At 42.1% G+C, this 21,540-nt stretch overlaps 3 protein-coding genes across 3 annotated transcripts; all 3 read right to left on the minus strand.

Moving 5' to 3' along the window:
- Positions 1 to 1,708: 1,708 nt before the first annotated feature.
- Positions 1,709 to 7,604, minus strand: inpp5ja (inositol polyphosphate-5-phosphatase Ja; the record flags this gene model as incomplete). Its single annotated transcript, XM_079234954.1, has 12 exons — positions 1,709 to 2,188; positions 3,190 to 3,294; positions 3,375 to 3,440; positions 3,539 to 3,676; positions 3,768 to 3,978; positions 4,094 to 4,203; positions 4,419 to 4,530; positions 4,908 to 5,083; positions 5,727 to 5,843; positions 5,942 to 6,050; positions 6,226 to 6,333; positions 6,967 to 7,604. The coding sequence occupies 12 exons, from the start codon at positions 7,602 to 7,604 to the stop codon at positions 1,709 to 1,711; spliced, it is 2,370 nt and encodes a 789-aa protein (XP_079091080.1).
- A 2,537-nt stretch (positions 7,605 to 10,141) lies between these two features.
- Positions 10,142 to 12,346, minus strand: smtna (smoothelin a; the record flags this gene model as incomplete). Its single annotated transcript, XM_079234956.1, has 7 exons — positions 10,142 to 10,670; positions 10,843 to 10,994; positions 11,122 to 11,239; positions 11,663 to 11,696; positions 11,779 to 11,907; positions 11,994 to 12,069; positions 12,260 to 12,346. 7 exons carry the CDS (start codon positions 12,344 to 12,346, stop codon positions 10,523 to 10,525), a joined length of 744 nt encoding a protein of 247 aa, XP_079091082.1. The 3' UTR covers positions 10,142 to 10,522.
- A 4,213-nt stretch (positions 12,347 to 16,559) lies between these two features.
- slc35e4 (solute carrier family 35 member E4) lies at positions 16,560 to 21,330 on the minus strand (the record flags this gene model as incomplete). The annotated part of the gene is made up of 2 exons (XM_079234709.1): positions 16,560 to 17,092; positions 20,700 to 21,330. The coding sequence occupies 2 exons, from the start codon at positions 21,328 to 21,330 to the stop codon at positions 16,560 to 16,562; spliced, it is 1,164 nt and encodes a 387-aa protein (XP_079090835.1).
- Between the last annotated feature and the right edge of the window lie 210 nt (positions 21,331 to 21,540).

Here is a 21,540-nt window from a genome sequence, read left to right on the forward strand (position 1 = left end):
TATTCAAAACCAATAAGCAAAAAAAAGCATGAAGCATAAATAATTAGATTGAAAAAAATGATGATAAAATAGTCCACAAATATAATTGAATAGATCAGATATCAAGTTATAAACAGCAGTATTTTGCTGGTTTTTAAGGTTTATAGGGATTTGTAGACTTGAAGGCGTAAGCATTGAGGCTTCATTTTACTTTATTGGAGGAATTTCCCAGGCCTGCAAACATTAAAGTATGATTTATTTTAAACAAGTCTAGAGGCCTAAAGAGGTGCATATAGGGTTTCACTTATTTTAAGGACCGTAATGGGCCCAAAGAGGTCAAAGTATCAGCCATTTTGCCTATTTTAAGGGTTTTTGGAAGCCTTTAGTGGTGAGAGTACTATTTCACATCAGTATTCACCTCCTTCACTTCCAAACATCATAGGAATCAAACATTTCTACTCAGTATGAGAGGAAAAAATACTCAGTGGCAGTTGTTTGAGGGGTCTGTAATAATGATTAATTCGTGCATTAGTCAGTGGATGATTCCAGTGTATGTGCAATGTCTTTGTCTTCTTCTCTCTTGTGTTCATCTTTGGTTTTTAGATTGCTTTTTAATCCAGAGTGATTTACTAGAAAACAAACATCAATGCAAACCATAAACTGTGCATGCATATACACGTCTCTGCAGAAAGCCTAAAGATCTTCTCTGTCTTGACTAATTGCATGGATAATCCAAGAGATTGACAGTTTGTTGTGCTGTTAAAAATTGTCCGATTATTTCATGGCATATGTCCGCATGAAGCACCATCAACATATCGAATGGCTTCATGCTGGACACGCTGTTTTCCCTCTGCTGCTGTCCTGAAGTAAATATTGTGTCATTATATGACTTGAGCTCATATGTACACACAAAATAGTTTCTTTTATTTGTTTTATTTGCACACTCACACAAATACTTGCCACATATCTTTCTTGAAGCAAAACAAACACATTAGCCTTAACACCCACTCACTGATCTCTATAGAACAGCTGCTAAGAAAAAGAGCATTGCTCTAAGATTTACTGTTCAAGTCACACGGACACATGTACATTTCAGATTGACTGAGGTGGTGAAATGCTCTATCTCTCTTCTTTGATACATTAGATTCATTTTATGAATACAGACCAAGAACTGTAGAGTTAAAAGTTTAAACCATCATCAAACATTTGTTGTAACACATTTGCCTACACACACACACACACACACACACACACACACACACACACACACACACACACACACACACACACACACACACACTTTGATGTGAACTATGACACCATCAATACGTCTGGTCCAGGGTCCTTATTTTGATATGAGACTGTCTACGTGGATCCATATTGCTGTCAGTAATCACTGATCACATCCGTCACAGGTTTACTGTGACTTTGGTTTCACATTCAATAGGTTTGTTTACGTATGATATAGCTTATGAGTCTATAAAAGCACTTGGCGTCGGGAGTCTGGACACATCTTTGACGCCGAGATACACATAGTGTATGCCTTGATGGTAGATTCAGAAAGAGAACAGCATGGCTACGATGTGGAATGTTTACAAACTACACAAGGAGTCACTGGATGTGTTGCTTCTACGAGCACAGCGACATTGTGGGATCAGACACCTAATGCATGGGTATTGCCGTTGCTCCCCTTGTACAGCACCTCCTTTTAGCTATTGTTGGTTATATTCTATGCAGTGTCTGTTTCCCTTGTCTTCCCTATCTGTTTGGCCCCCGTGGGGCTAATCTGAGCTGGTCTGTGTTCACCTAAAATGGCAGCGATCAGGGCCTCCGGTGCAGTCACCCCGCCGCCTGGAGACACGGGGCTGCGGGGACTGCGGGGACTGAGAGGGCTGATGGCCGGGGACAACACGGTGTCGGGGGAGACCAGCCGCTCCTTCTTAGAAGCAGAGCAAGGAGAGCGGCTGCAAGTCTGGCATTCTTTGGAGCGAGGGCTGAGGCTGAGGCTCTGCAGGGAGGGTAGGGGGTTGGTGGAAAGAGCAGAAACAGCCGGGCTGCGGCTGCGACGATGCCGATGGTTGTGTTTTCCGGTTTTAGGACTTGGGCTGCGGGAGTTTGGAACTAGCAGAACCAGAGTGCTGTCGTCTTCTGAGCTGGCGTCGGAGCAGTCGGAGCGATGCGCGGTGGGGCTGTGGACTGGAATGTTGATCTGTTTAGGTGAGAGAATGCAAGAGAAGATAAGGGTATTAGCAAGGTTGCGATAAAGGAAACTATATGACCAAAAGTATTTGAGTACACCTCGTCATATCCTTCAGAAACTCTATAATGTAGACATACTCAACCACAAGTAAAAGTGCTGCATTCAAACTTTTACGAAAGTAAAAGTACAGAAGCATTATCAGCTAAATCTACTTAAAGTATCAAAAGTTAAAGTACTAATAACCCAATCAGTTATGTTAAAGAATTATCATTTTTTTGTTTAGCATTTTAATGTTTTGGATAGTTGAGGTGGAGTTAATTGTAACTACTTTATATACTGTTGACAGGTTAACATATGCCAATGCATCATATTTCATACACACTCATCATCGCTGATTTATTTTCTACTGATTGACTTGGATTAATTGACTCTTTTTAAAACTGTACAGTATTTGAGTAAATACATTCCACCTCTGATTTCGGGACATCTTAATGCTTCAGCACACAATGTCCTCAGCTTTGTTGCAGTTCTTTCCGGTTACACTGGTTTTCTCAGTTTGGTGTGGCAGAACTTGACGAGTCTGCGTAGAGCCCTGACTCAGACTCCATAAAAGTATTAGTGGAATGACCTGACCTGACTTGACTTGCTTGAGACTGGGACCAAATAACTTGAGTCGGGTGTCTGCAGGAGCTAGATAACCCTAGATGTGCTGAAACGTACGAAAACGCTCACGTGACTCGCTGCCCGACGACCTATCCTAACCACAACCATTCTAGGTCAAGTCCTCACCTCAACCAGCTCACGAGAGCTTTGGATATTAAGGGTTACTAACTAGACGTGACCCTTTTGTCCCTGCAGACAGGTCAGAAAAATCTTTCCCAGAAGAGTGGAGGTTCCTCGCAACAGTCACATATGTCTGTAATGCTTGGGTGTCCACATACATATACATATCATATATTTAGCCATTGATGAATATATCATAAGAAGCAGTGAGATCTGACTTGTGTTACCTGTATTGGTGTTGACAGTCCAACAATGCTGTTCATATTATTACTGTAGAAACCCAGGATGTATTCACAGTCATCTCTCGGCAAATCCTCCTCTAAAAACGTCACCTAAGAAGTTAACGGAAAGTGAGTGTGACCCCTGAATTCAGCTGCTGCACAAATTAAATCAGTGAATGTGAGAGTCTGACCTGTGTTACATGCTCTCCCTTGGCCCATATGTATGCCTGGTAATCTTTGTGATGTCTGAATCCGACCTGTGCAGAAGAAACAAATGAACATAATTTCAAACACTGACGCATCAAATTGTACGAATTTGTTCTGAGCTTTTGAGCAAAAACAATCAGATAATTACCTTGTATATTGCTACCCAGTCCCATGAGCTGCGCTGATAAGTCATTGCAACAGTGAATCTGACTGTAGCGTCTGAGACTTTACACCATTCCTTGTTTACCTGCAGCTCCACCAGGGGCATATCCACCTTGAATGGGAACTAGAAAAAAGAGCACACGAATGTTCAATAGAACGGCAATACAAAGAGAGATGTCAATTTTTTAGTGTAATTTAAGTAAATATTGCCTCACATGCAGTGAGAATAAGGCAGAAACAGGCTTGTGGTCGCTGATGGTGTAGCCCATGTGACTTCGGTACACATGCTGTGTCACTTTAGTCGCCCCACCCAACCACGAGGTCAGACCCCGCTGCAGCGCTGCATTGTGGGTAGGAACTGGGGAGCCGGTACGACGAGGGCGCCAGAGGATGCGGTCTGTCCAGGCAGGTTTCCTCTTCTTTGTACTGACAGAAAATAAGTCAAAAAGGAACAGACTGTCATGGTGGGCAGCAACAGTTTGACAGGCCTTGGCCTCTAGAAAAATAAATGTTGATGGGGGAAGTTTACGACTGGACGAACCTGGTGTCGTAAGTATGAGTGCCCACATCAAATTTATAGGTGGGTGGGAATTTGAGTGGTCCCTCAATGAAGCCTTCAAGGATGGACTCTGTGTTTTTAGCTATGTTGAGCTGTGGAGTAGACAAATGATGAGAAAGGAAAAGCAGGTCACACACCTGGGTGTATTTAATTCACCCTGACAGAAGCGGATGTTTATGAAAAGGACAGTGATTTGTTCACTTTGTGCTTCAGCGCCCCCTGCTGGCCGTAGTTGGTAATCAAAAGACAAAAGGTGGCGTAAAGCCTTCAAGAAAAGTCAAGGGGCGAATTATTTAAAATGCCTCACCTGATCTCGCTCCCACAGAAGTGGCAGTTTATTGCTGTCGATGGCACATTTTACCACATGGATGTCATAGTCTTCAATACGAAAATTTAAATCCCCAAACCAAAAAACGACACTGGGGACAGAAAACAAACCCCCGCATAAGGACACATTTCTATTTAAAAAAGGAAGGATGCTATTTCTTTTTATTTCTAAGAGGCATTAGTAAAGGTGTTTTTATATAATCTATTTTACTACATGTTTATTGCTATCCCAAGAAAGCTGAAATATTCTTGGTCAAATAAAATGTGTGACTTGAAACTCAAGACACATAAAAGATCATATACTGAGACTTTTAAGATAGCTGAGCTTTTAAACATATAATATGGCATTCAGGTGCAAATCAAAACTTAAACAGAGTAGTCTATGTATGACTGTATGCATTGTTTATAGGTGGTTAATCTCCAGCTAAATGAATCAAAGTCATACATTAAAAAAAAATATGTCACCCACTCGTGGTCCAGCACACCAGTGGCAGTGCCTCCTTCAAACTGCTGCTGCTGCAGGATGCTTTCAAAGTCCTCCATCCGCTGTTCCAGGTTCCTCATGTGAGCTGGCAGGTGACAGTTGAGAAAGCACACTGGGTGGCCAAACACTGTCATCCTCGCGCTGACGCCCCCTTTATTCCCCTTTGTATGAGAAAAAAAAGGGTAAAGATGGGATATGTTGTGAAAGGGATCCCTTTAGAGGGGCTGTGGTTCAGGAGACAGAGCGGGTCGTTGGCCGATCCTAAAGACAGCGGTTTTCGTTCCCCGGCTCTTCTATAGTGTGTCGCACTTTAAGTGGTCCAACGTCTAGAAAGGCGCTATATAAATGCAAGGCCGTTAGCATAAAAAATTCAATATTTTTATAAATACGTTGAGCCAGCATGTGTCAACCGTATCTGTGTTCAGGGACAAAGTCAGGATGCTTTTTTCTGAACCGAGTCACAGAACCAGAAAGCCAGACAGCCTGCTGCTGCACTGACCTCAAAGGGAAGGAGACTGCACCAGCAGCAAGCCAGGGGTGATGCTGACATCAACACGCACAGGAAGGTCACACTGACATATGCACCCACGCATGCACGCGCCTTCTGGCAGGAGGGCGCACACACACACACACACACACACACACACACACACACACACACACACACACACACACACACACACACACACACACACACATTTCTATACCCCATCCCCCTAAATTCCACTGACACAAACCCACTGCACATTTAGGAACGTAACCAATCTCAGTTAAGTGTAGCGCTCTTCAATGCATCACACGTACCCAATATCCCCCAAGCCCTGTGCGTGTACTCTCAGTCTGTACCCCTCTGAGGAATGGAAGATGGTAGAATTTAGAGAAAACCAGCAGCAGCACTCCCTGCATACGCTGGGACGCCACCTACAGGGATGGGACAGATGAAGACTAGACTTTATAATGGCAAAAAAAAGGATAAGAGTAAAAAAGAAAGATGTGAAGAAATGTAACTCCTTACTGACCAAAACATATCCAAAAGGACTCAGCTTGTCCATGCAAAGCTCACTCCACTGATCTGAGAAAATAACATCCTTCAGTCGCTTGTTTATCATGGAGTTGACTTCCTGGAGTCTGTGTGGTGCCAGAGAAGTAGAGAAATGTCGTCAACAAGTGAAGAAGGAAACATTAATAAAAAGGACAGTGATGGGTAACAGGCGGAGACGCATCAACATGAACACAGATGACTGAGTGGGCACTCGCGGCTGTCTCCCTGGCACTGCTGAGCCGGGTGGAAATACTTGCTTACCCGATGATAAACATGTCAACACTCCCATCTGAAACATTTGGTCCAAACAGAGAGGTGATGTCATCTGGAGGGACCGCTGATCCCACGTTCCATGTGACAATGTACACCCTGTCAGAGAATAGAAACAGTGGAAATGCTGCAATCGATCATGTTGAATACTGTGAAAGAGGACATAATCTGTGCTGTAATCCTCATGGAAATAACTGTTATCAGTACACAGAATATAAACCATTTATTTACAGTACGGACTTTTTCAAAAGCATACCATAGGATTTGAGATTCTTTCCATTCATTTCAAATGCTATAACAATGTTTTTTGTCAATGTTTGCTTACAATCATTTCTGAACTGAACTGTTTTGAAAACTTTAAAAGCACTTACATGAATACGGTCTGAGAGGTGGCTGTTTATTTTCATGTCCTAATGTGACCTAATTCACATATTTCTTATTTAAATAATCTTGTTTTCTCAGTTTGTTGCAAAATCTCATTTCCACATAACATAGCTCATCGCTGTGATGCTTTTTCAGCAGCAAACGCCAGAGTCCTAAAAGTGGCCTCTCCAGAACACCTTGAGACACGTTTTCTCCTTCATCATCTCCTCTGAGTGACATGTGCAGCTTTGATTTATGTGGCATGATCTGGACACATCAGCTGACTGCAGGACAGCTCCTGAACAACATTCACAGTACAGAATCATTTTAACCCACATCTTTTAATAAAGGTGTTAATAATTGTCTCACCTGAAGTCATTGTTTTCTCCACCTGGCTTCTCAGACTGCACTTGCTTCTGTGTGGAGCTCCCAGTTGAGGGGGCCCTCTGAGGCTGAGGACTGAGACTGGGCTTTGGTTTTGGGCTAGAGGGCAGGCTGTGATTGGGATGGGGCAGGCCAGGATTAGGGCTCAGGTAAGGCTGGCTGGCGTAAGACTGAGGGCTGCGGGGACTCTGAGGACTGAGACGGCAGATGGAGGACTCTGTCAGGGAATGTGACAGGACGTTGGCACTCTGAGGTCCTGGGATACAAGCTGGGATTAAATCTATTTCCTTGGAGGGGTCCACTGAGATTCTGGTCGATTTTGGAGCCGGTTTAGTTCCGAGGGCAGTCGGTCTCGGCCGGCTTATGCTTACCAGTGTTACTGGGGCGGTGCCAGACTTTGGCGGCATTGACTGCATTTGGTCTGTCACCTTTACAGGTGCAGCTGCAGCCTGCATGGTGCTCAATCCAGGCTGTTTCTTGAGCTCCTCTGATGGGCTGATGAGAGGTGCTTCCTGGATCGTGAACTGTGGAAGTGAACCGATTTGGATCAACATGCAGGGTCCAGGTTGCACTCTGAGTCCACAAGGGTCAGGGCTGATTTGTTTCTGCTGCATGAGATCCATCGACCTGCAACAGGCAGTATGTGGATATTTATTACGTTTATCTTCAAAGTGTTTGAAAGGAAAGACAATTTGACATAAAAGCGAGACAATGCTTTCAGGGAGGGTTCTTTGCCTTTCATCACCGGTCAGTGAGTCTTTGGCACACCGGTGCAACAGCAACGGGTTTGCCTGCACTGAGTGGAAGCTGAGAGAATTCATCACATTATATTGAGCACCTGTCCACCTCATGCTGCCCAGGCATCACTGATGACGTTAGCATGAGTAGGCAATAGGGCTGAGGCAGTGACGGAAGAAGTGTTCATGTCTCTGTTACAAGTAAAAGTCTTGCATTTGAAGTAAAAGTACAAATGTTTTAGCATCAAAACAACCTCAAAGTAACAAAACTATAAGTACTCATTATGAGACTGGCCCATTTCAGATTAACTTAAATATCATTACATTATAACAATGGATGCATTAATGTGCACGCTTCTGTTGCAGCTGTTAAAGGTGATAACTACATTATACTGCGGAGCATAATTCATTTGTGGATTCTATTTTACATTAGTAATTTGAATCTGCTGTTTAAATGGTCAGATAGATGTAGTGGAGAAAATGTACCCAATTATTTCCCACCAGTGGGCTGAGGAACTAACTTTGTACCTCCATCCTAGAATATATCCTTGTTGCCTAGCAACATTAATTAGCCTTCTGACCCTTTTTTACGAAGCACAAGACAGAATTGTGGTTGATCATTATGCGATGGCATCACAGTGTGAAGCGGGTTACCGCTCCGTGTCACACGTTTGGTCTCTGTCTCGGGGCTCAATTCACACACCGCTGCAGATAAAGAAGCACATCAGACAATGTCAACACACAGTGTAGGTCACGAGGAAGACAGGAGGACAAGGGCCTCTCCTCCCACCATCTTGTTTATGTGCCCGTCCACTCAGAAATTATACACCTCTGTTAATCATTCATGAAATGCAAATGAGGCTATCTCAGTAACAGAGCATCTCACGTGACCACAGTTGTAACCTGAGCTAATGGCGATAAGCAGGTTGGTAATGAATTCACTTTAAAAGTGAAAAAGGCAACTTTCAGAGCAGCACAGTACAAGTGGGCCCTTTTTTCACATTCATAGTCCATGAGGCTGCAAGTCTGAATGACAGCTCCATTATCTTCAAAGGTTGCGAGCATGGACTCACGAAGAACACCACACAGCACAATTAAACATGCAAATGCAACACAAACACGCAGCTGCAGTGAAGACCATCCTCGTGAAAATATCTGTCTTACCATTCAGGCGTTTTTTTTTTTAAATTATTATTCCATTTCCAAGGTGAACCGCAAAGGTGATCTCACAGAGGGAACCAGCATCAGTCCGCTTTCGTCTCGCACGCCAATCAACGCGACGGAGATGTTACACAAAGGCTCACCACGATGTATGGTCCGCGGATAGCCCGCTCCAGCCAGCCTGCAGGACGGATATGCGACCTGTTCGGGAGCCTGAGCGGACGCCTCCGTCACGGTGCAGCCCGCGCGCCGCGGGGCTGTCAAGACAGGAGGCGGTCACGGGTGATGCGACCGGTCTCTTTCATGTTGGTGTTTACGCGGAGAGACAACAGCTGATCACACCTCATCCTACTCGTCACTGTCTATAGCGGAACAGCTGTGCACTTTTCGGCCAGCATCCCGCCTGCACCTCCTGCACACCGGCCGGCCGTTCAGCTACCCATCACGCGCGCTCAGGCTCTCTCTCTCTCTCTCTCTCTCTCTCTCTCTCTCTCTCTCTCTCTCTCTCTCTCTCTCTCCTCTCCTCTCTCTCTCTCTTCTCTCTCTCTCTCTCTCTCTCTCTCTCTCTCTCTCTCTCTCTCTCTCTCTCTCTCTCTCTCTCTCTCTCTCTCTCTCTCTCTCTCTCTCTCTCTCTCTCTCTCTCTCTACCTACCTGAGGGGGCGGGCATGAAAAGCAAAACAAAAATCAGCTGCCAAAGTGCATCCGGACAGAAATAATTGAGCATCTGTCCTCTCAGTGACGCATTAATCTGGCATGAGTGCGTCACTGGTAGGGGAATTGATCAGCATGCCAATATTAAAATGCCGGTCTGGCAGAGCTATCTGTAATATGCAATCAATGAAGTAAGGCTGCAAATAAAACCTTTGTGTGTGGAGAGATTATAGGCCTACAATTTAATTTCTGTAAAATGCCTGTAAAAATGTATTTAAGTATCCTCCTGATTAAAAAAAAACCCCTGCAATTATTATTATTATAGTAGCTTTAGTTCTAGTTTAGTTCATAAATTATTCATCACATGACCTGTACAGCCCTTCAACCAATGTCAGCTCCCGGGCCCTGTATAGCTGCTGCTGATCCTAATGCTCCTATTTCTAAATGTGAAGTATCAAGCTCAAGGCAAACACAAATATTAACTATTTACATCCTGGCCGAATAGTTTTGAATAAAACACAAGAAGTTGCTGAAGAATGTATCAGGCAAATAAATAACTTTACAGTGCAGTTATAGTTAGACAACAACAGCATGTATAATGGGATGGAAATTTATTAAATTTGTCTGCAATACTCTCAGGCTCAGGCCCTCCACAGCATCATGATAACATTTGTTCCCAGAGTCTCTATGGCTCTGACGGGGATTAATGCAGATGTGTAATCTCAGTGGAATGTACTGATCCCAAGAGCCAGCTGTCCACTGAGAGCAGACACCCACAAGACCCTGCATATTCAAACTCATACAAATACTGCACATGTGGTGCTCTGACTTACAGTAACATGTGGGTCAGCCAGGTACATTAAATCATACAAAATGTTAATATTTACTTGAAAAAGGTGCATACTAATATCTCTTTGACCTCAGCTCATGCTTATATGTGTATTCATTGTACAGATTGAAAACCACTGCCAATCATAAAAGCTGTCAGACTCTACAGTCGCTTTTTGGTTTTGACCAGGCCTTTCTCCACCAGACAGCGGTAGAACTCCTGGATGTACGTGTACACACACTTCCAGTCGGGCTCCTTCATCCGAATTAAGTCATCAGCGTCCAGCAGAGGGGCACAGCCAGCGAGCCTCCTGCAGAGAGAGAGAGAGAGAGAGAGAGAAAGAGAAAGTGCCACTGACAAACTACTTGAGACAAGCTATGACACAGAACTGTGAAGTCTTTTTCTTTTTTTTTTATCTGCACTGCTGGAGCTTGTTCCAGACAAGATGCATCAGCCTCTTGATATAAGGAATGACAGCTCACTCTGCAGTGTCGAAAGCCAGCTGGAAGTTTTCCTTTGGCTTGTTGGGGTTGAGGATTGAGTACTCAAACGCGTCGGGGAAGAAGCGGTGCACCAAGGCGCAGAAGGCTATACCGTCTTTCCAACTTGAGGAGAAGTTACGGATGTCCACGCCCTATATCATACCAGAGGGGAATCCGTTTAGAAGAAATAGTGGCAAGAAAATGAGCCATAAGGAGCAGAGCTATGTAAAGCTCCGTTGGGCAATAATTCAAACACAAAGAGAGTCAGGGCCTGTTTACCTCATATGGCTCGGTTTTGGCTTTGCACCAGTCCAGAAGCATCTGTTTGACATTTTTTACGTTGGGTGCTGCAGCAGGAGGACATTTCTGAGCTGAGGCCACAGCGGGACTGGCCTCGCTGAGGAGAAGAAACGAAGACAAGAAGATACACACCGCATGTACAGAAAGTATGGCTCATCTCATCTTTTAACCTGGGAAATGCTTTGCATAAGAAAAACGTTTTTATTTCCTTATTGGATTACTTAACACACAAGAATACTTTGTTTTGCAGCAATGGAGCTCCCATTATAAATGTAAGACAGTGATGCGGCCCGGCTTCAGTAGTGACACCACACTAAATAGATTCACCTCACACCATGAAACATTTTGTGGATATGCCTTAAGTTTCAAAAAGTGGTTTGGCATGCAAAGCCAACATTTAGTAAAAAGATCAGTAAAAACAAGCAAATTATGAGGGCATTTCCGGGATTAAATTATTTAAAATCTGCTCTGTATAGTTCATGAACCCAAACATGCCCAAACTGAGCAAATCCAGACTCACCTGCCTGCTGATGGAGAGGCCTGACTTGAATGCCCTAAAAAGATGCAGAGAGTCAAAGCAAGCTCAAATCATTTAAATCAAACGTAAAATATCACAAGGGGACTTCATAAACGTACTGTTGGCTGGTGGCTGCTGGGTCATGGATGCTCTGCCTATGCTAACGGCCCCGCCTGTTTTCCCTCCTTTGCTCAGGCCTTGCTGCCTTATGTCCTGCTGCCTCGTCCCTCGATCCTGCTCCCGCTTATCTGATGAGAGATGACGGAGAATTTAGAAGGTGAATATGGAGATAGTACGATGGCAAAGTTGCATGGGAGCAAGTATCAGATTTGACCTCTCTTTTTCTTGAGCAGCTCCCTTAATGCAGCACGTAGCATTCGCCTCTCTTCAAAATCTGTTGCAGTATCCAGCTAAAAAAGACAAACCATTGTTAAAGTGAATGCCTGTGTCAAAGGGCTCAGTGTCTCAGTGTCAGAGGGATGAAAGAAAGTCTCCATTGCAGCAAATACACAAGATTTAAATGATACATTTTCTTACAACCCTGTATGATAAACACAAGTGAGACACAAACTAACTTAAAGTCACAAATCCTCGGCTCACCATCTTGTTGAGAACCTCTTCATCCTCAATAGCAGCCAGTTCTTCGCTGGTCACCGATGCTGATCCAACATCAGTTTTTGACTCCATGTTTGAGGAACAAATGTACTGGATGGTGCAAAAACACAGCACCAGTGACACATACACAGAAACACTTGGTGTTGAGAGAAAATGAAAGAGAAGCAGACTCAACATGAATAATCAGACTTTTATTATTCACATATTTGAAAATCATTTGAATCCTTTACACAAACAGTCCAGATACCTTTAGTTATTCACTCTAAACAATGAGCAAATAAAATAAAACCACATTGCAGTGATTCAAATTACAGTTGTGTGAGTCTTAACAGACTGACACTCAAGTAGTGTATGCAGCAACTAGCAGAGAGCAGCACAGGAGGGGAAACACGTACAAATATAGTAATGTAGTGGAACAGGACCATTCCAGAAATAATCTGATAACAGCGTAAAAATATGTGCTCAGACACGGCAATAAAAAAAGGAGTCACAGTCAGGCCCAATGGCACAAGATAGGAAGAATGAAGTGATAAAAATGTGAAAAACACACATTATACTACTGATTTGTGGCTGTCAATCACTCACCTGTTTTCAGGATGCAAACGTGTTTGTCTGGTGGGAGTCTTTGAGCTTCTTAGGAGCTTCCAGCTTGATCTGGGGAGTTGTGAGAGCTCAGCATTGACTTCACACCTAACGCCGCAACGCTTCGTAAGGATGCATGTTTGGAAAGAAGTGGAGGTTGCTTACGCGACCCACCCAAGATGGGAAGGAGGAGGAGAAGTCTCTGTCACCCGCAGGAGAGTTTCTCCTCCTCTTGTCACTTCATCCTGGATGATGTCATGTGAAACGCTATGAAAATCCAGATTCCCACTTGGTAACACATCATTTGGAGAGTGCAGCAGGCAACTCTTTTGGATGGAGAACAAAGAGTTAACAAGGGGAACAAAGTGAGGAGCACTGCCTTATTCAGGCAAAAGGCTGAGCGGTAGCACTGTGTTTACAGAAATGGAGGAATCTTTACAAGAGAGAACCGAGCACACACACACACACACACACACACACACACAGACGGACAAGGAGTCTGGAAGGAAACACCATTAGCAACATACACCCTTCAGCTTCAACAGTTATTGTTTCGTGTTTAATAGTTGATGCAGATTTAGGGAACGATCTAATAAATCAGGAAGCAGACAAACTGCTCCACCGAGTGGTGAACACCCACAACTACTTCCAAATAGCCTCACAATGTATGACAACATGTTCTTTGACATGCGACAATAAGGCCTGTCCCTGTTTCTGGAAGGGCATCGCTGACTCCATTAGTGGATTCATTGATTAGCAGATTGACAAAAAAATGAATTGACTACCTGATTCCTTTTATGAAGAAAACAGTCGAAAAAACAAACAAACTAGTTCAAGCTTCCCAACGAAAGTATTGTTTTTTTTACATAATTTAAAAAAAACTTGTATTGTTTTGTTTTCTAGTTTGTTAGAAAAAAAACAGCAATTTAAAAGTTTAACTAGTAAATGCTTTATCAAAATCAACCGATTTATCGATAATGAAAATAAACTTTGAAGCCCTGAAGGCAGATTTATCTATTTGGTTTTCACCAGCAATGTGTTGTACAGTATATTCCTAAATGTTATTAAATAGTTTCACAAGTACTGAAAATGACAATTAAGTTAAAAACTAAATGAAATGACCTATTAGTTAAAAAAAAAGAGGCTGTTATAGACTCACAAAAATAGCAAAAACATATATTTACACATTTTAACATAAGATTGAAAATCTTGAAGCAAACTAAAATATGCAGGAGATATGGCAGTCAGAGTTATTGAATGAAGGCAATAACTCAGTTACTCAGCTCAGTAATGCATTGGTTGGTATCATAATTGTTTATTGTCCAATGTTATTATTTTTATTCAAGCAATTGCAGATCATGTGTACATGAGTCACCCATCGTTACCCCGAAACAGAAGCACTTGCTGTTAGCATTCAAAGTATGAATCCAAAAGAATTAGATAAAATGACAAATAAAACCATTTCTTTGTTATCTACAGTATGTCCAAATAAGGCATGAGGCAAATGTTTCATTCTTAAAACAGTATAGTTTAAACCAGCCATATATGACTATAAAATACATTATTATCATAGAACTATTTACACCAAACTAGCTTTGCAAACAACTAAAACCAGTATGTACACAGGAACCGGAGGCTTTGATGAAAGCGTCTTCGTACCTTTAAGTGCAACAGTTTCTTCGCTCAAAACTCACAATCAACTTCTCCACGAGAACAAGCAGCCAAACTTCCACGAGCTTGCAATCGTTTCAATGAGATACAAAAGATAACATATGTTGACATCTGTGACCTACTGCGCACAGAAGAAAATCCATCATTCACATGCTGCAGTTTAACTGTGGTTATGGAAAAGCTGCTTGATCTCAGTCCAATAGTTAATAATTAATGAACAAAAGGGCATACAAGTCATATTTAACAGCTGAGGTATTCAATAATGTAAAACGAGTGAAATGAGCTGCTGTACATCATTTTTAAACCTGTAATTGAGAATCACTGACATCAGTCTGTTTGAAATATTAAACCAGCAAAGCCATTTATCAAATTGCAACCTAAAACCGTTTCTTGCACTATTTTTAATGACTGGAGAATCACGAAAAGTATCTTCGGGTAAGTTGTGATGAATTATATGTTATGAATGGCACCCATGACATATTACATCAGTGATACGTTAAGTAAAATCTTTCAGCATACAATCCTACTTGTAGTTATTCTTATGGAAATTGTGGCGAGTGTCATTAAAAAAACAAAACTGACGTATGGCTTAGTTGTTGTCGTCTTGTAAGAGTTCAACTGTATGTCCAAAAAGAAGTCTGCTCAATGACAGAACCAGTATTTTTGACACAGTGTGACCAAAAAAAGCTTTTAAAGACATTTGGCAAACCGTAAATGTAGGAGGGAGTGCACAGTAACAGATCCTGGATCGTTTAAGATCCTTTCAGGAGCAGCGACATGCAGTCTTCTGCATAGTGACTGTTCTCTAAAGAGAGGACAGGAGGGACGAGTGTGACTAACATTACATGTACGGGACACTTAGGACCAAAACCTACAGCATGACAAAGCCAGGGACTGCTAGGGTCATTCAAAAATAAATATTTTTCTTCCACATAAATATAAAAAAGGGGAATAAATTGTGTTTTTTCACAAAGAAATAATCATATTAATAAAATGATTTTCAAATATTGCGAGAAAAAGAAAAAATACATTGTCCAGCAGAGGTCAGTCTTTCAAGATGGGCTGGTAATTAAAAAAATCCATAGAAAGGGAAACATTAAATCTAACAGATGACATTGGTTGGGATTTAAGAAGCAACCTTGAAGGACTTCTCGTCTCTTCCACTGGGAAAAGACAGCTATAGTTGAGTGACACTCCTTAGAGAACTCGTGAACCTAATTATCGAGGAAAGCTGCAGAGCGCACTGTTGTATAAGATTGAAATAATTGGACTAATTCTTTAGAGACTGGCCTGAGAACAAAATCTATGCCTTAAGTGGGAAGTCACACTGAGGTTCATAGCGGAGGACAAAATACACATAGCTCTGGCCTCTTATTAAAAAAATGTGCTTCAGTGGAGGAAAAGAGGCCTCTCATTGTTAACTTCTGCTTCTAAATAAATGTTTTAGCGTCCTTATTCAAACAAGCTAAGTGGTTCAAATGCCAACCAAAGAAAAGCTGCCAAAACCCCAGCCCCTTACCATGACAGGGCCAGGTGTATGTAAAGTAATGTACCATTAATACATTTCTGATACAAATTGTGCCCGTTCAGATTTGAGGCGGAGGTCTCATCATGCCACAAAGCTCCCTGCAGCCCGCAGTATCCACGGCAGCCACCCAAAACATGGATTAGAGCTCTCTGTCAATGAGAAAATTTTCACAGTGTAGTATGAGTGACAGTGTGAATACCTTGTGAGGTATCAAACAGTTTAGTGCTCTCTTGCATGCATATACCGCTAAAGGCTATGTATGAGTGATTTACAGATGAAGGAGAGAATTTAACCGTTACTGTGACAAAAGAAGGCTACCTTTTCCTCTATGCAGACTCTACTTCTGTGTGACCAGAGGAGAAACAATATGGCACAGTGAGGAAGTTAAAAAAACAGTAAAATAAAAGATCTGTCACATCATCACTAATGATGGCCTTAAAACATAGCCAGAATTTTTTATAATTTTATCATTCAAAGTTTTATTCTCTCCTTCATCTTTTCAGTTTAGTCCATCTTGTCTTCCGGTTTCTCGCAGGTTCTCTGTTGAGGATATGTTGGTTCAGATGCACTAGCTTTGTCCGAATCCTCTCCACTTGCAGTGTGAAAATCCACCTGTCCGGACTTTGCAGCCTTGGCCCTGCGTGCGTCCATGAAGCTAACAATGAACTCCGAATTCTGATAGATGAGCATGCCCGACAATGTCAGCACCGCACCGGCGCAGCTGAGGGAGGACAACTCGGTGCCGAAAAGCAGCTGAGACAACAGCAGGTTTCCCACCACACTCAGGTTGCCGAGGATATGCAGAGTGACGGCAGAGGTGAGCGTGATGACGCAGCAGCTGGCCAGGTTGTACATGACTGAGCCCAGGCAGCTGAGCAGGATAAAGACCCACAGGTGGCGGTCGTAATGAAGCGGCGACTCCAGCGCAGCCCAGTTCTCTAAGGCCACAGCGGCCACGGCCAAGATGCAGAAGCTAGGAATGGACATCAGGTAGAGCAGGAACACAGAGTTGATTTTCTCCTCCTGAAGTAAGATGCCTGATTAAACAGAGAAAGATACAAACATGAAGTCGGGTTTATTGACATAGACAGTGTCATGTGTAAAACAAGGCTTTGACTGGAGACCTTTAAACAAGACGTGCACTGCAAAGTGTGTTCAAGAAGTTGACTTAAAGGGAAATTGTAACAAGTGATAGAAAGAATGGAAAAAGCTTCTCTAGCTGAAGTGAATACATACATGTATGCAGTGGTTACAAACATGACTATAAAGCAAAAGTACAGAGATATGTCAAAATTTTTCTTTTACTGCACGTTCTACTTAGAAGGACCATCTGTTACAGCAACTACCAGGCCTATTTCTACTCAAATAAGGTATTAGACTGTACAGGTGACATAACAAAGCTCCTGTGTTTTTTTTAGTCAAAATTAGAAGAACAGACTCTAACCTATTCACTTATCTGCTCATTCAAGTTTACAACTAGCTCTGAAGTTATGACAGACAATTATGTAAAACTGTTTGGAAATTTAGCATAATATGCCTTGATGTCTGACATGTAAGGAGCTATACAATCTTTTGATGTTCTTGAAAGAGCCAAAGCAGCTTGAACACTACAAACTTAACTCACTGTAAACACTCCATAGTATTCACAGAGTGCTAAAGCATGTGCACTACCAAAGTGTCATAGAAACATCAACTTGTAAGGGAAACCGTTACAACAACAAGTGAAAGAGGACGGGAATAGCACGTTGAAACTTGAGACAACATCGTCCAGCTAGTTTGGCACATTATGATGGACTAAAAGTAATAAGCAGCAGCTTCGACCTGCTGGACCTCGGTCACAAATTCTGCTCCAAATGCAAAAGCAGAAATGTATTTCCCTTTCTGTATATTTACTCTTATTTAACAGAGAAAACTGCCAACTTTCTAAACACGTCTGCAGTCTCATACTGTTGACACCGAGCAGCTGCTGTAGTATTTGAACTGATGACCTGATCGTCACAAGCCGCCCGCTGTAATTCAGAAAATTAGACAAGCAGTCGGTGGCTACACACCAACCACAGGATATGTGTTGTCCCCATCTTTGAATAGCATCCATTCAAATATCATAATTTCACTCAATTAACCAAAGAAGCCTAGAAGACATTATAAAACATCTGAAAACATCCTCCTGCTGCTTGGATATTCTACCAACACATTTTTTTTTAAATATTTCACATTGCATGACCGCTGATCTTTTACAAATTGTAAACACATCCCTTCTCTAAGGTGTCTTCCCACAAGCCCTAAAAACTGCAGTTATTAAACCACTCCTAAAGAAGGCTAGTTAAGACCCCGAAATAATGAAAAACTATAGGCCAATATCAAACCTCCCATTTTTAAGGAAAATAATGGAAAAAGTGTTTTTTCAACAGCTGAACAACTTCTTGGCCGAAAATAACTGTTTTGATGTCTTTCAGTCCAGCTTTTGTCAGCACCACAGTACAGAAACTGCTCTTGTTAAGGTTTTCAACGACATCCACTTAAACACAGACAGGGACAGAACTTCAGTCTTAGTATTACTGGATCTCAGTGCTGCATTCACACAGTCGATCATTACATACTACAAGACAGACTGAAAGTCTGGGTAGGACTCTCGGGCGCAGCACTTAACTGGTTTGAATCCTACTTGAAGGACCGACAATACTTTGTGTCGGTAGCTAATTACACATCAGAGCTGACTAGGATGACATGTGGTGTTCCCCAAGGTTCAATACTGGGGCCTCTTCTGTTCAACATCTACATGCTTCTACTGGCTCAATTATGAAAAACAACAAAGTGTGTTATCATAATTATGCAGATGACACACAAATCTACATAACTATATCACCAGGGGACTATAGTGCCATACAAGGGCTGGCTAAATGCATTGAAGAAATCAATAACTTCAATTAAATTAAAATAAAACAGAAGTAATTGTTTTTGGTCCCAAGGACGAACGATTGAAAGTGAGCGCTCAGCTTCAATCACTGATGTTAAAAACCTCAAACAAAGCCAGAAATCTAGGTGTAGTTATGGATTCAGACCTCAACCTGAACAGCCATATCAAGACAATTACACAATCAGCCTACTATCACCTGAAGATTATATCAAGGGTTAGACGACTTATGTCTCAACAGGATTTGGAGAAACTTGTCCATGCATTTATCTTCAGTAGACTTGACTACTGTAACGGTGTGTTCACAGGCCTCTGTAAAAAGTCAAACAGAAAGCTCCAGCTGATTCAGAAGCTCGAGTCCTCACTAACACATTTTATTTCTTAAACTGCACTGCAACTTTTATTCAATTTTTATTTAGCTTTTTGACTGTTTTAATGTTTTCTTAACTGTTTTAAATCCTGTTTTCTCTGCATTATGTTTTGATGTTTTTTATGTGAAGCACTTTGAATCGCCTTGTTGTTGAAATGTGCTATACAAATAAACTTGCCTTGCCTTGGATTGTAACCATGAGGTGCCCCTCTGCTCCTCCAGGTACAAAGTGTGTAGCATTACATCCATCCAAGGAAAAGGTGAATATATGCTTAAGTCTTATGTAACAATTAAATACAGGGCCTCTATATATTTTTAGAATCACACAACCTTCTTTTTTTCCCTTCTCAACTAAAATGTTGTGGAGACTAATGCCATTATAGAACTTAATCCTATGGACACGGAAATTAAAAGAAATTCCTTCCACAAATGAGCACAGAACATTAGCTAATGAGTACATTGGATACATAAAGGAGGGAATCAACTCAAGAAAGGAATCCGTCTCCCAAAACATAATATTCACGTGAACTTTAGCAATACGTACAATCTCAAAGTGGTTGTTTGTACTAATGGTTTCATTTTATTCACCAAGACAATCCCCTCAGTAAAAAGCAAACAACACTTATTAATGTAATACAAATGAGTCAAAGAAAAGTTAAGCTGTTTACTGATTTAATTTGTTTATTCTATTATTGCACTATTATTTATTGTTATGCACCAATCACAAAGCCAAATTCCTTGTATGGGCACCATACTTCGCAATAGACCAATTCCGATCCGTTACTCAACTTTGGTCTCTCTGTCTTGACTGCAGTTTGTATAAATAGTCTATTAAAAAAACAGAGAATATCAGTGGCAAATAAGAAAAAGTTAGAAAACTTTCTTGAAATTATTATGTTGTCATATTTTAAATAAACAAATAAAACAATATCAGCTGACCAGATGATAATTTTGAAAAAGTTCTGCCAGTCTTTCAAAAGCAACACAACAGAGCCGCATGTCTCCAGGATGTGAAACCCTGCCCATTCTTACTCAAACTATCAATGTTTGTATTCTGTTCCCTAAGAAACCAGAACATATACCACTGTGACTTTCCACCTTAATGTGTGGGTGTGTTAGTGGACTAAGGAGTGAATCACTAAAAAGTTCCAGGACCACAGACTGCTGCGGTGTACGGGGGAAACCCTAAAATAACCTCTGATGTCTGTGCTATGAGATGACATTTCCAGCAATAAAAGAAAGCCATTTATCGTACAAAGGCTACTTTCGATAGCGAAGACAAAATTAAAATGTATACGTCAACAGTCGAAGGTGACAAGAAAGCCCTGAAGCGAGGCAGTGAAAATAAAATGTCACTTACTCTGCTGAATTGACTTGACACCCCTCAACATGGTCGCTGCAAACACGAACAAGCAACCAGTCTGATCAAACTGGACTTCTCCCATGATGCTGAAGGAGGCTCCCAGGCAGATGGGCATCATGGCTGTGTATTTGAGGATGTGATGTTGTTTGCCCAGGATCAGAGTGGAGATGGCCAAAGTGAAGAGCGGGGTGGTGGTGTAGATCATTTGTGCAAACGACAGCTGGACACAGTTCAGACCCATGTTCCCAAAAGCGATGCTGGCACAAAATGTCAGACTCAACAGGAACACCTTACATTTAGCGCTGCGGGTCAGGCCCTGTACTGTGACCCCTCTGAGGCGGACCACCTGCAGCTTGATCAGCCCATAGCCCACCACGATGGCGGTCAGCATGTGCAGCGCTGACAGCAGCAGAGGGTACCTGAAGTTGTAAACGGCAAATATCCATTTGTTGAGGCTGGAGATGGTGGTTCCGGTCACCAGCCAAACAATAACAGCTGCCAGCAGATGGAGCATCTCTGCGGGTGGCCTCCTCCTGCCTCCTCTCTCTTGCAGAGACGCCTCGCATTTTGAGAAGCCATCGGCGTTTATCATGTTCCTATCATTGTCCTCTCTAGAAAGAAAACACATGTTGAGTCAGCACCTCTCACCTTCATCTGAAATGCATGACCAAACCAACACACTTGCGTTTATAAATCGCGAGAAAAAAAAACAACAACCCTGCGACACAGCGGTTCTTCTCTGCTGCGCGAGCTAGTCTTTGCTGATCAGTAAACCTGCATTTTTCTTCTTCTCAGCACCGCCTACAGACACGTGTTTCTATTTTGGTTGTGTAACTTA

This window comes from Taurulus bubalis, assembly GCF_910589615.1.
Source record: "Taurulus bubalis genome assembly, chromosome: 19".
NCBI lineage: Eukaryota > Metazoa > Chordata > Actinopteri > Perciformes > Cottidae > Taurulus > Taurulus bubalis.